Source organism: Bombina bombina, chromosome 6, assembly GCF_027579735.1.
Source record: "Bombina bombina isolate aBomBom1 chromosome 6, aBomBom1.pri, whole genome shotgun sequence".
Lineage (NCBI taxonomy): Eukaryota > Metazoa > Chordata > Amphibia > Anura > Bombinatoridae > Bombina > Bombina bombina.
This window is the reverse complement of record NC_069504.1, coordinates 597048897-597062170: the sequence shown is the minus strand read 5'-3', so window position 1 is coordinate 597062170 and position 13274 is coordinate 597048897. Positions and strand designations below refer to the sequence as shown.

The window sequence follows — 13274 nt, the reverse complement described above, 5'->3', positions numbered from 1 at the left end:
ACTTCTATTTAATTTGCTTCCTTTTCTTGTTATCCTTTGCTGAAAGGTTGATCTAGGCAAACTCAGAAGCAGCAACGAACCTAGGCTCTAGCTGCTGATTGGTGGCTGTATATGTGTGTGTGTGTGTATATATATGTATATATGTATATATGTATATATATATATATATATATATATATATATATATATATATATATATATATATATATATGTATATATGTATATATGTATATATGTATATATGTATATATATATATGTGTATATATATATGTATGTATATATATATGTATGTATGTATATATATATATATATATATATATATATATGTATGTAAGGACCTTGCCCTTATCCAAGATGGCTGCTGTAATAGTTGTATTGAGGAAGAGAAATGCCATCTGGGAAGGGGGTGGAGTTGTTAGTGCTGAGGAGATTTCTTAGGCGTTAAGAGAAGTGTGGAGCTTTGCACAGACTTGGAGATGGGGGAAGAAAGTTGCTGTTTCCAAGCTGAAAGAAGTTATTCAGACTAATGCATGGATTTCAGAGACAGTTCAGACATTGCTACATGTGGCTGCTGCAGACATAAGTTTGAACCATTTATTTGTACTGTGAGTGTCAGCCATTATCTGCTGTTTTAAGATCTCCATAACTTCATGTTAACTAAATGCAAGAGAAAATATATACTAGTCATATCTGATGTGCTGCAGAGTTGTTGTATATTAAAGAGATAACCCAGAGAATATTCTAGAAGTTATTCTGCCTAAACAGTTGCATAAATACACTAAATGGATTGCACAGCTGCATTACATAAGGAAGTAACTGAGTGTGATGTATATTAAAGAGATAACCCAGAGAATATCCTATAAGTTATTCTGCCTGAATAGTTTGCACAAATACACTGACTGGATTTATAAAGCTACATTACATAAGGGCATAACTGTGAGATTTCTGAAGCTGTTTGTAGTAAAAGAGTGACTGACTTTGCAGTATAAGGCAAGTGGATTGCTGAAATTCAGTAATAAGGTAGAGACTTATGTTATTCAGTATTTCTGAGAAGTTTTCTTGAGCACTGCATCGATCACAAGCAGCGCTCTCTAGCTTCGTTCACAAGCAGCAAGGGATAATTACCTCAACTAAATCTATTTAGTATATGAAATTGCATTGTACAGCACCACCTCAAAGTATTTTACAACAACAGTTATATTATTATTTCATGAGCTCATGAAGGACTTCTGAGTAAAAAAAAAAAGGTATACTGATCTCATAAGAAGATATTGTGATTAATATTATTATTTGTATTTGTTGCACTGTATGTTATTGGTTAAACACTTTATAATAATCAAAGCAACATTTTATTTGAAGATTTCTTGTGTGGTTATTACTTGTTTTCTTTTTGTACTAAATTCTTATAGGACCCCACACCCTATTATTCTAGGGTGTCCCCTATAGGTGGAGGCACTGCGTCATACAGGCATCCCTTATATACCTGATTTCAACCCCCCTCCTACTCCCACTCTGCGGAGGCTTAGTTTTCATACACAAAACGGGTATATATATATATATATATATATATATATATATATATAATATATATATACAATTTTAATTTGCTCACCCATGTGTTCAGTTGGAAACCAGTAGTGCATTGCTGCTTCTTCAACAAAATGATACCAAGAGAATAAAACAGATTAGATAATAGAATTTCATTAGAAAGTTGTTTAAAATTGTATTCTCTATCTGAATCTTGAAAGAACAATTTTGGGCTTCATGTCCCATTATTAACCGATCATTAAGGAGTTAAAGGTGTCAGATACTGAAGCTCTGCCTCTTTGTACTTAGGGCTATCACCTTGGATCTCAGGTATTCTCACAGCCTGTGAAGGAAATCGTTCACACACTCAAAGATCAGTAATATTACCTATTTTTTTACAGCTGTATAATGTACTTCAGGTTAGGATGCATGATACTAAATAGGAGCTGTACATTTTTGCTGCAGCTGCAATGCTCTATAATACTGCAGAGTAAATTTTTTGAATATGTTGTGTAACTTTAAACTTTCTAAAAAAAAATGCAAACCTGTAAAGCTCACACAATATCATGCACAGTAACCGGAAGCACATTATACAGCTGTAAAAAAAGTGGACAATATTAGTGATCTGTGAGTGTGCACTGCTTCTGTCACAGCTGTGAGAATTCCTGAGCTCCAAGATGGCAGCCCCTAGTACAAAGAGGCAGAGCTTCAGTATCTGCAGCTTTAAAGGGGCAGTCTAGTCAAAATTATATTTCTTTTCTAAGATATGGAGAGTCCACAATGTCATTCAATTACTAGTGGGAATATCACTCCTGGCCAGCAGGAGGAGGCAAAGAGCACCACAGCAAAGCTGTTAAGTGTCACTCCCCTACCCAATCAAAGAAACCCTCAGCTGAGTCTTAAGTCAGCATGAAGGGTCGGCCCCCGGTCCGGGTTCAGATCAATTGGGGGGCAGACTTTCCCTGTTTTGTCAAGCGTGGAGATGAAATGTCCCAGATCCTTGGGCTGTGGACATAGTATCTCAGGGTTACAAAATAGAATTTAAAACTTTCCCTCCCAGGGGCAGATTCCACCTCTCAAGATTATCTGCAGACCAGGTAAAAAGGCATTCTTGAACTGCGTTCAGGACCTTTCCTCCCTGGGAGTGATTGTTCCAGTAAGGGAGCAGGGTCTAGGATTCTATTCAAATGTGTTCGTGGTTCCCAAAAAAGAGGGAACTTTTCGGCCCATTTTAGATCTAAAGTGCCTCTACAAGTTTCTCAGGATACCATCCTTCAAAATGGAAACCATTCGTTCCATTCTTCCTTTGGTCCAAGAGGGTCAGTTCATGATGACCATAGACCTGAAGGGTGTGTATCTTCAAGTTCCAATCCACAGGGATCATCACAAATTCCTGTGATTCACCTTTCTAGACAAACACTTTCAGTTTGTGGCTCTTCCGTTTTGGCCTTGCCACAGCTCCCAGAATTTTCTCAAAGGTTCTGTGGGGGCTCTCTTGGAAGTGATCAGGTCTCGGGGAATTGTAGTGGCGCCATACCTGGATGACATTGGTTCAGGCGCCATCTTTTCAACAAGCAAACTCTCATACAGAGATCTTGTCTTTTCTACGTTCCCACGGTTGGAAAGTAAATATGGAAAAGAGTTCCCTTGTTCCAGCTATATGGGTGGTTTTCTTAGGGACTATAATAGATTCCCTATCTATGAACATTTTTCTGATGGAGGTCAGAAAATCCAAAATTCGCTCCCCTTGCCTCTCTCTTCAGTCTACTGTTCGGCCATCAGTGGCTCAATGTATGGAGGTAATTGGTCTGATGGTCGCTTCCATGGACATCATTCCCTTTGCTCAATTCCATTTGAGAGCTCTGCAATTATGCATGCTCAGACAATAGAACGGAGACCATTCAGCTCTGTCTCAGAGGATAGATCTAGACCAGTTGACAAGAGACTCTTTCCCGTGGTGGCTTTCTCAGGACCATCTGTCTCAGGGCACATGCTTCTGGAGACCTTCCTGGGTCATTGTGACCATGGACGTCAGCCTGCTAGACTGGGGAGCAGTCTGGGACTCGTTAAAGGTGCAGGGACTATGGACTTGGGAGGAGTCTGCTCTCCCCATAAACATCTTGAAGTTGAGAGTGATTTACAGTCCTCTGATGGCTTGGCCTCAATTGTTCTTAGCCCGGTTTATCAGGTTTGTTGGACAACATCATCTCAGTGGCTTATGTCAACCGCCAGGGAGGAATTTGGAGCTCCTTAGCCATGAAGGAGGTGGCACGGATTATTCAGTGGGCGGAAGCTCACAATTGTTGTCTATCTGCCATCCACATTCCTGGAGTGGACAACTGGGAAGCTGATTTCCTGAGCAGACAGACATTTCATCCCGGGGAGTTGGCTTTACATCCGGAGGTGTTCTCCAGGTTAACCCTCAAATGGGGGGTGCCGGAGTTGGATCTGATGGCGTCTCGGCAGAACGCCAAGCTTCCAAGGTATGGTTCAAGGTAAAGAAATCCTCAGGCCGCTCTGATAGATGCTCTGGCAGTTCCTTGGGATTTCGGTCTAGCATACCCGTTTCCTCCGTTTGCTGTCCTTCTACGAGTTATTGCCCGTATCAAACGAGAGAGCATCTGTAATTATAATATCTCCTGCATGGTCTTGCAGGATCTGGTATGCAGACCTAGTGAAGGTGTCTTCTTGGCCGCCTTGGAGGTTTCCTCTGAGGAAGGACCTTCTAACTTGGGGTCCATTCCTCCATCCAAATCTCATTTCTCTGAAGCTGACTGCTTGGAGATTGAACGCTTAGTTCTGTCTAAGCGTGGATATTCTTGAGTCGGTCATTGAGACCATGATCCAGGCTCGCAAGCCTGTTACTCGAAAAATTTACCATAAGGTATGGCGTAAATACCTTTTTATTGGTGTGAATCTAAGGGCTACTCTTGGAGTAGGGTAAGGATTCCTTGAATTTTGTCTTTTCTTCAGGAAGATCTGGAGAAAGGGTTGTCAGTCAGTCAGTTCTCTGAAAGGTCAGATTTCTGCTTTATGTATTTTGTTAAACAAGCGTCTGGCGGATGTGCCAGATGTTCAATCTTTTTGTCAGGCCCTGGCCAGAATCAGGCCTGTGTTTAAACCTGTTGCTTAAAGTTTTGCAGTAGGCTCAGTTTGAGCCAATGCATTCCATAGATATTAGGTTGCTATCTTGGAAGGTTTTGTTTCATATTGCTTTCTCTTTTGTTCAGCGTTTTGGAACTCTGCAGTGTGATTCACCTTACCTTATCTTTCATGCGGATAAGGTGATTCTTCGTACTAAATTGGGGTTTCTTCCTAAAGTGGTTTCGGATAGAAATATTAATCAGGAAATTGTTGTTCCTTCTCTCTGTCCCAATCCTCCTTCTCATAAAGAACGTCTGTTGCATAACTTGGATGTTGTGTGTGCTCTAAAATTCTACCTACAGGCGACTAAGGATTTTCGCCAGTCTTCTGCCCTGTTTGTTTGTTTCTCAGGAAAAGCGTAAGGGTCAGAAGGCTACTTCTACTTCTTTCCCTCTGGTTGAGAAGTATGATTCGTTTTGCTTTTGAGACAGCTGTAATTCTCTCAGGAGGTTGCTGTACAGCAGATTCCACTAGGGCTGTCTCCTCTTCTTGGGCTTTCAAAGATGAAGCTTCTGAGCAACAGCTTTGCAAGGCTACAACTTGGTCCTTTCTACATACATTTTCCAAATTTTACAAATTTGATACTTTTGCCTCGGCTGAGGCCTCTTTTGAGAGAAATGTTCTTTAAGCGGTGGAGCCTTCTGTTTAGGTCTGCCTGTCTTGTTCTCGCTCCCTGTTCATTCTGTGTCCTTTAGCTTAGGTATTGGTTCCCACTAGTAATTGAATGACGTCATGGACTCTCCATATCTTAGGAAAGAAACAAAATGTATTGTTACCTCATAAAATTCTTTCTTTCCGGATATGGAGAGTCCACGACCCCACCCTTTATTAAGACAGTTATTTTTGACTAAACCTCAGGCACCTCTACACCTTTTGCGTTGTTCTATTACCATTTCCCTTCGGTTGAATGACTGGGGATTATGGGTAGGGGAGTGACACTTAACAGCTTTGATGTGGTATATAAGGTAATCACAGAGATAAAAAGTATATTAATATAACAGTGTTGGTTATGCAAAAACGGGGAATGGGTAATAAAGGGATTTTTTTTTTTTATTTTTTTTTTTTTTTAAACTATAACAATTCAGGAGTAAACTGTTCCTTTTAAGCTATTAAAACAGGAGCACTGATTTATAAAGAGCTGCAACTGGCTTATTTTTATGTTGTTGTTTTTTTTATTTTGTTTTTTCCCCCCGAGCTGGTGTGAAGTACAAAGTGACTGGTGAATTGTGCTGCTATAAGAGTCTATGGGGCGGGGCAGTATGGCATATGATTGGTTTACTTTGACACACAATGATTGTAAAGAATACCTTGACCATCATGAATTACAATATTTAATACCTGACCTGTGGTGGTGGTGGCCTTGCAAGCTGTAGAGTGAGTATCTCTCTTTCTCTCATTTTCTCTCTCTTTCTTTCTTTCTTTCTCTCTTTTTCTTTCTTTCTCTCTTTTTCTTTCTCTCTTTTTCTTTCTCTCTCTCTTTTTCTTTCTTTCTCTCTCTCTTTTTCTTTCTTTCTCTCTCTCTTTTTTTCTTTCTTTCTTTCTCTCTTTTTCTTTCCCTCTCCCCGTAAAGTAAACCCTAGGATTTACCATCACTAAAAATAAACATTAGCTTCAGTCATCATTTACTAAAAAACTTGTTAATCTCACCCTATCTGTGCAGAAAGTGTAGCGTTAATTCAGCGCCTCTGGCCACCCACGGCACAGCACTTTTCTCCAATGAGGTGACGTTTCCACCTCTAAACCCGTAGCTGTGCGTGGATACAGAAAACTGTCAGTTGACACGCAAAGCTATTGGTTTAGAGGTGGGAAAACGTCATCTCATTGAAAAAGAGCGTTTTGACGTGGTGGCTGGAGGGGCTAAGTTAGCGATAAAGTTTTGGTACAGATAGGGGGAGATTAACACGATGGTAAATCCTAGCGTTTGTTATATGCTTGTATTTACTATCAGTTTTAATACTAGTGACAGACACAATTGTAATTGAATCTTGTTCTCTCTTTTGCTCTGGCTTTAAACAGATCCTTATTAACCTTTCACCATAGACATATATTTATAAGATCCCTCATTCGAAAAAAGGGGTTTTATAACCTTATAGGTGTATAATCGTAGTAATAATGATCACCTGGCAGTAACTGCCAGCCTTATTTTATTGAGGTTTTTTACTACACAAGTACATTTGGATATGGTCAGAAGCATGAATACATTGTCAAAATGTGTTGTAAAATCAGAAATGTTTAGTTTTTAAATTGTCTAATATTTTTATGGTTAGAGATTGTATTCATACTTATTTCAAACCACTGGATTCATAAATGCTGTTAAAATCAGATCAGCTCTAAAACCTGTTACACCATGCTATATGCTATTGGTCTACACTAAATACGTGCTAGATATAATATATTAGCCTAAGAATAATACGCAAATTTATTTTTCTTTTTATGTTATTAAAATATTGGAAAAAAAGTTTGTGTCCCTACAGCTGTGGGTGCCTTCCTGTTGTAACCTAGTTTTTTTTTTTTGTTTTTTTGTTTTTTCTCTTATGAAAAAATCTTGCATTTCCTTTTTTTTTTTTAACTAAATATTATACATAATGAAGTAGCTATTTCTTCAGCAAGATTAAAGGGAAAATTAGACACTTTCACTTAATGAGCCATTTCTTGAGTTTAGCATTATTAGCGTAGTTCCTCAGTTGTGTTCTAAAAGTTCTTCTTTTTATGCCAGTCGTGTCTGATTCATGATTCAGAAAGTGTGCAATTTTATGAAACAACCTTTTCAATTTACTTTTTTTTTTTTTTTTTTAAACTTTATTATTGCATAACATATTACAAGAGTTTAATGGATCTGAACATTACAATTAAATTGGGTGTTTGAGAAGCATACACAAATAAATAGAAGGGATTTCTTCTCTTGTATTGTAGTAGTCCCAGGTAGTTAGAAGTCAGTTCATATGTATAATTGTGTTCATATTGAAAATTAAGACTGCACGATTAATCGCATATGCAATTTAAAACCGCAATTGATCACCACGAGAGTATGTGATTTTTAGCCCCGCCCCCTATGTCACCTATGATGTACAGGCGGGCTGGCGGGCTTCTGTAGGGAAAGGAGGAGGGGGTGGGGGAGTAGAGGAGAGCAATTTTTTTTCCCCGTTTCTGCTTGATCTCCCGGAACTCCCGATAGTGGAAGTTTGCAGGGACCTAGTAGTGCACAACAAAACAGGTAATATATACTTTATAATATATATACATATATATTTATTAGAGCTGCGCATCTTCACTTGTCATTCGGTTACCATTATCATCGTAACGATTCGATTCTACGATGCATCACGATTACTGCACTATTTCTGCCCATTTTTTTAATTTTTCAGAAAAAAAATTCAAGCAGTCAAAATATTGAAATAAACTCTTTTTTTTTATTTTATTAGCTCAAAAAAGGACACTCTTCCTGTGGCAAAGTCTGAACACAGCAAAGAACAGTAAATACTAAATGGCAATTGTTCTATTGGTTTGGAAACAATATTATGGCATCACACTGTAGTTACAGAGTAGTGTAAAAAGTGCAGTGCTCGCAGTGTACTTCTTCAATAAAAGAAAATATTTAAATGTATAATATATATATAGTATATAGTACACTAGTACACTATACACTTGTAAAGAAACATGAACAACAAATAAATGTCTAACCTATCTATGTTGGTTTTAATTTAATTATAATAATATAATAATAGACATTAAATTAAAACCAAAATAGATAGGTTAAGCTTAAGTTACCAGTACCACCATAATACCTTATTTCTTATTTGTATGAAAATTGTCCTCCTCAGAAAACAAAACATAAATCCCTTACATGCGGTACAAAATTACAGGTGCACTCCACTGTGCCTTCATGACTGTCAATTTGTGGCAAACAAACATCACGTGAATCTGGAACACAACACACAGCACAGAGTGTGCACACAACACACATGTGACATATACAATTAGTTTACACAGTTACAGTAGTACTAGAGACATTTAAAACAAGTAGCATTGAACTGAACTACTATAACTACAGTTTCTTCTTGATGATTATATTATCTTTATGGGATCACAAATATAATTAGTTAGTGATTAGTTGCTTAGTGTTAAAGCAGTACTACAAACAACTGAACACAGTGACTGAGTCTGTCACTGAACTCACAGTCACACACAAACAATACATAAAAAAGCCCACAGACATCAAGGAGTAAATCATGGTGAAGAAAGGGTGGCACGCCACTCACCTGAGGTGTGTGTGTGCTTTATTTCTTCTGTTAAGTGTGATCAGTCCACGGGTCATCATTACTTCTGGGATATTACTCCTCTCCAACAGGAACTGCAAGAGGATTCACCCAGCAGAGCTGCATATAGCTCCTCCCCTCTACGTCACTCCCAGTCATTCTCTTGCACCCAACGACTAGATAGGATGTGTGAGAGGACTATGGTGATTATACTTAGTTTTATATCTTCAATCAAAAGTTTGTTATTTTAAAATAGCACCGGAGTGTGTTATTACCTCTCTGGCAGAGTTTGAAGAAGAATCTACCAGAGTTTTGCTATGATTTTAGCCGGAGTAGTTAAGATCATATTGCTGTTCTCGGCCATCTGAGGAGTGAGGTAAACTTCAGATCAGGGGACAGCGGGCAGATGAATCTGCATAGAGGTATGTAGCAGTTTTTATTTTCTGACAATGGAATTGATGAGAAAATCCTGCCATACCGATATGTCATGTATGTATACTTTACACTTCAGTATTCTGGGGAATGGTACTTCACTAGAATTACACTGTAAGAAATACATAAAGCTGTTTAATAACTAGAGATTATGTTTAACGTTTTTGCTGGAATGTAAAATCGTTTTCATTTGCTGAGGTACTGTGTGAATAAATGTTTGGGCACTATTTTTCCACTTGGCAGTTGCTTAATCTGTTTTTCTGACAGTTTCTGTTCTCCCTCACTGCTGTGTGTGAGGGGGAGGGGCCGTTTTTTGGCGCTTTTTCTATGCATCAAATATTTCAGTCAGCAACTCATTGTATTCCCTGCATGATCCGGTTCATCTCTACAGAGCTCAGGGGTCTTCAAAACTTATTTTGAGGGAGGTAATTTCTCTCAGCAGAGCTGTGAGAATTATAGTTTGACTGAGATAAAAAACGTTTATTCTGTAATTTGTTTCCTGCTAGAGGGAGGTGCGTGATATTGTAGCGCCGAGTACATCTGGGCGGCCATTACAAATCACATTACAGGATATGGCTACTGTTATGACTGAGGTTTTGGCTAAATTACCAGAACTAAGAGGTAAGCGTGATCACTCTGGGGTGAGAACAGAGTGCGCTGATAATATTAGGGCCATGTCAGACACTGCGTCACAGGTGGCAGAACATGAGGACGGAGAACTTCATTCTGTGGGTGACGGTTCTGATCCAAACAGACTGGATTCAGATATTTCAAATTTTAAATTTAAACTGGAAAACCTCCGTGTATTACTAGGGGAGGTGTTAGCGGCTCTGAATGATTGTAACACAGTTGCAATACCAGAGAAAATGTGTAGGTTGGATAAATATTTTGCGGTACCGACGAGTACTGAGGTTTTTCCTATACCTAAGAGACTTACTGAAATTGTTACTAAGGAGTGGGATAGACCCGGTGTGCCGTTCTCACCCCCTCCGATATTTAGAAAAATGTTTCCAATAGACGCCACCACAAGGGACTTATGGCAAACGGTCCCTAAGGTGGAGGGAGCAGTTTCTACCTTAGCTAAGCGTACCACTATCCCGGTGGAGGATAGCTGTGCTTTTTCAGATCCAATGGATAAAAAGTTAGAGGGTTACCTTAAGAAAATGTTTGTTCAACAAGGTTTTATATTGCAACCCCTTGCATGCATTGCGCCGATCACGGCTGCAGCGGCATTCTGGATTGAGTCTCTGGAAGAGAACATTGGTTCAGCTACTCTGGACGACATTACGGACAGGCTTAGAGTCCTTAAACTATCTAATTCATTCATTTCGGAGGCCGTAGTACATCTTACTAAACTTACGGCGAAGAATTCAGGATTCGCCATTCAGGCACGCAGGGCGCTGTGGCTAAAATCCTGGTCAGCTGATGTTACTTCTAAGTCTAAATTGCTTAATATACCTTTCAAAGGGCAGACCTTATTCGGGCCCGGGTTGAAAGAGATTATTGCTGACATTACAGGAGGTAAAGGCCATGCCCTGCCTCAGGACAAAGCCAAGACTAGACAGTCTAATTTTCGTTCCTTTCGTAATTTCAAAGCAGGAGCAGCATCAACTTCCTCTGCACCAAAACAGGAAGGAGCTGTTGCTCGCTACAGACAAGGCTGGAAACCTAACCAGTCCTGGAACAAGGGCAAGCAGACTAGGAAACCTGCTGCTGCCCCTAAAACAGCATGAATTGAGGGCCCCCGATCCGGGATCGGATCTAGTGGGGGGCAGACTTTCTCTCTTTGCCCAGGCTTGGGCAAGAGATGTTCAGGATCCCTGGGCGCTAGAGATAATATCTCAGGGATACCTTCTGGACTTCAAATACTCTCCTCCAAGAGAGAGATTTCATCTGTCAAGATTGTCAACAATCCAGACAAAGAAAGAGGCGTTTCTACGCTGCGTACAAGAGCTCTTGTTAATGGGAGTAATCCATCCAGTTCCACGATCGGAACAGGGACAGGGGTTTTACTCAAATCTGTTTGTGGTTCCCAAAAAAGAGGGAACTTTCAGACCAATCCTGGACTTAAAGATCCTAAACAAATTCCTAAGAGTTCCATCGTTCAAGATGGAGACTATTCGGACAATTTTACCTATGATCCAAGAGGGTCAATACATGACCACTGTAGATTTAAAAGATGCTTACCTTCACATACCGATTCACAAAGATCATTATCGGTACCTAAGGTTTGCCTTCCTAGACAGGCATTACCAGTTTGTGGCTCTTCCATTCGGATTGGCTACAGCTCCAAGAATCTTCACAAAGGTTCTGGGTGCTCTTCTGGCGGTACTAAGACCGCGGGGAATCTCGGTAGCTCCATACCTAGACGACATTCTGATACAAGCTTCAAGCTTTCAAACTGCCAAGTCTCATACAGAGTTAGTGCTGGCATTTCTAAGGTCACATGGATGGAAGGTGAACGAAAAGAAAAGTTCACTCGTTCCACTCACAAGAGTTCCCTTCCTGGGGACTCTTATAGATTCTGTAGAAATGAAGATTTACCTGACAGAGGACAGGCTAACAAGACTTCAAAGTGCTTGCCGCACCCTTCATTCCATTCAACACCCGTCAGTGGCTCAATGCATGGAGGTAATCGGCTTAATGGTAGCGGCAATGGACATAGTACCCTTTGCACGCTTACACCTCAGACCACTGCAACTGTGCATGCTAAGTCAGTGGAATGGGGATTACTCAGACTTATCCCCTTCTCTGAATCTGGATCAAGAGACCAGAAATTCTCTTCTATGGTGGCTTTCTCGGCCACATCTGTCCAGGGGGATGCCATTCAGCAGACCAGACTGGACAATTGTAACAACAGACGCCAGCCTTGTAGGTTGGGGTGCCGTCTGGAATTCTCTGAAGGCTCAGGGACAATGGAGTCAGGAGGAGAGTCTCCTGCCAATAAACATTCTGGAATTGAGAGCAGTTCTCAATGCCCTCCTGGCTTGGCCCCAGTTGACAACTCGGGGGTTCATCAGGTTTCAGTCGGACAACATCACGACTGTAGCTTACATCAACCATCAGGGAGGGACAAGAAGCTCCCTAGCTATGATGGAAGTATCAAAGATAATTTGCTGGGCAGAGTCTCACTCTTGCCACCTGTCAGCAATCCACATCCCGGGAGTGGAGAACTGGGAGGCGGATTTCTTAAGTCGTCAGACTTTTCATCCGGGGGAGTGGGAACTTCATCCGGAGGTCTTTGCCCAAATACTTCGACGTTGGGGCAAACCAGAGATAGATCTCATGGCGTCTCGACAGAACGCCAAGCTTCCTCGTTACGGGTCCAGATCCAGGGATCCAGGAGCAGTCCTGATAGATGCTCTGACAGCACCTTGGGACTTCAGGATGGCTTACGTGTTTCCACCCTTCCCGTTGCTTCCTCGATTGATTGCCAGAATCAAACAAGAGAGAGCATCAGTGATTCTAATAGCACCTGCGTGGCCACGCAGGACTTGGTATGCAGACCTGGTGGACATGTCATCCTGTCCACCTTGGTCTCTACCTCTGAAACAGGACCTTCTGATACAGGGTCCCTTCAAACATCAAAATCTAACTTCTCTGAAGCTGACTGCTTGGAAATTGAACGCTTGATTTTATCAAGACGTGGATTTTCTGAGTCAGTTATTGATACCTTAATACAGGCTAGGAAACCTGTTGCCAGAAAGATTTACCATAAGATATGGCGTAAATACCTATATTGGTGTGAATCCAAAGGTTACTCTTGGAGTAAGGTTAGGATTCCTAGGATATTGTCTTTTCTACAAGAAGGTTTAGAAAAGGGTTTATCTGCTAGTTCATTAAAGGGACAGATCTCAGCTCTGTCCATTCTGTTACACAAACGTCTGTCAGAAGTTCCTGACGTCCAGGCTTTT

General features: G+C 40.4%; 1 protein-coding gene across 1 annotated transcript in view; it reads left to right on the top strand.

Annotated features, from left to right (window-relative positions):
- The first annotated feature begins 465 nt into the window (after nt 1–465).
- LOC128664532 (maspardin) overlaps nt 466–13274 on the top strand; it is a 74084-nt gene continuing 61275 nt past the window's right edge. Inside the window, exon 1 of the mRNA XM_053719352.1 lies at nt 466–606. Within this exon, the coding sequence (XP_053575327.1) occupies nt 532–606 (75 nt within the window). The 5' untranslated portion in view covers nt 466–531. The remainder of the gene's footprint in view (nt 607–13274) is intronic.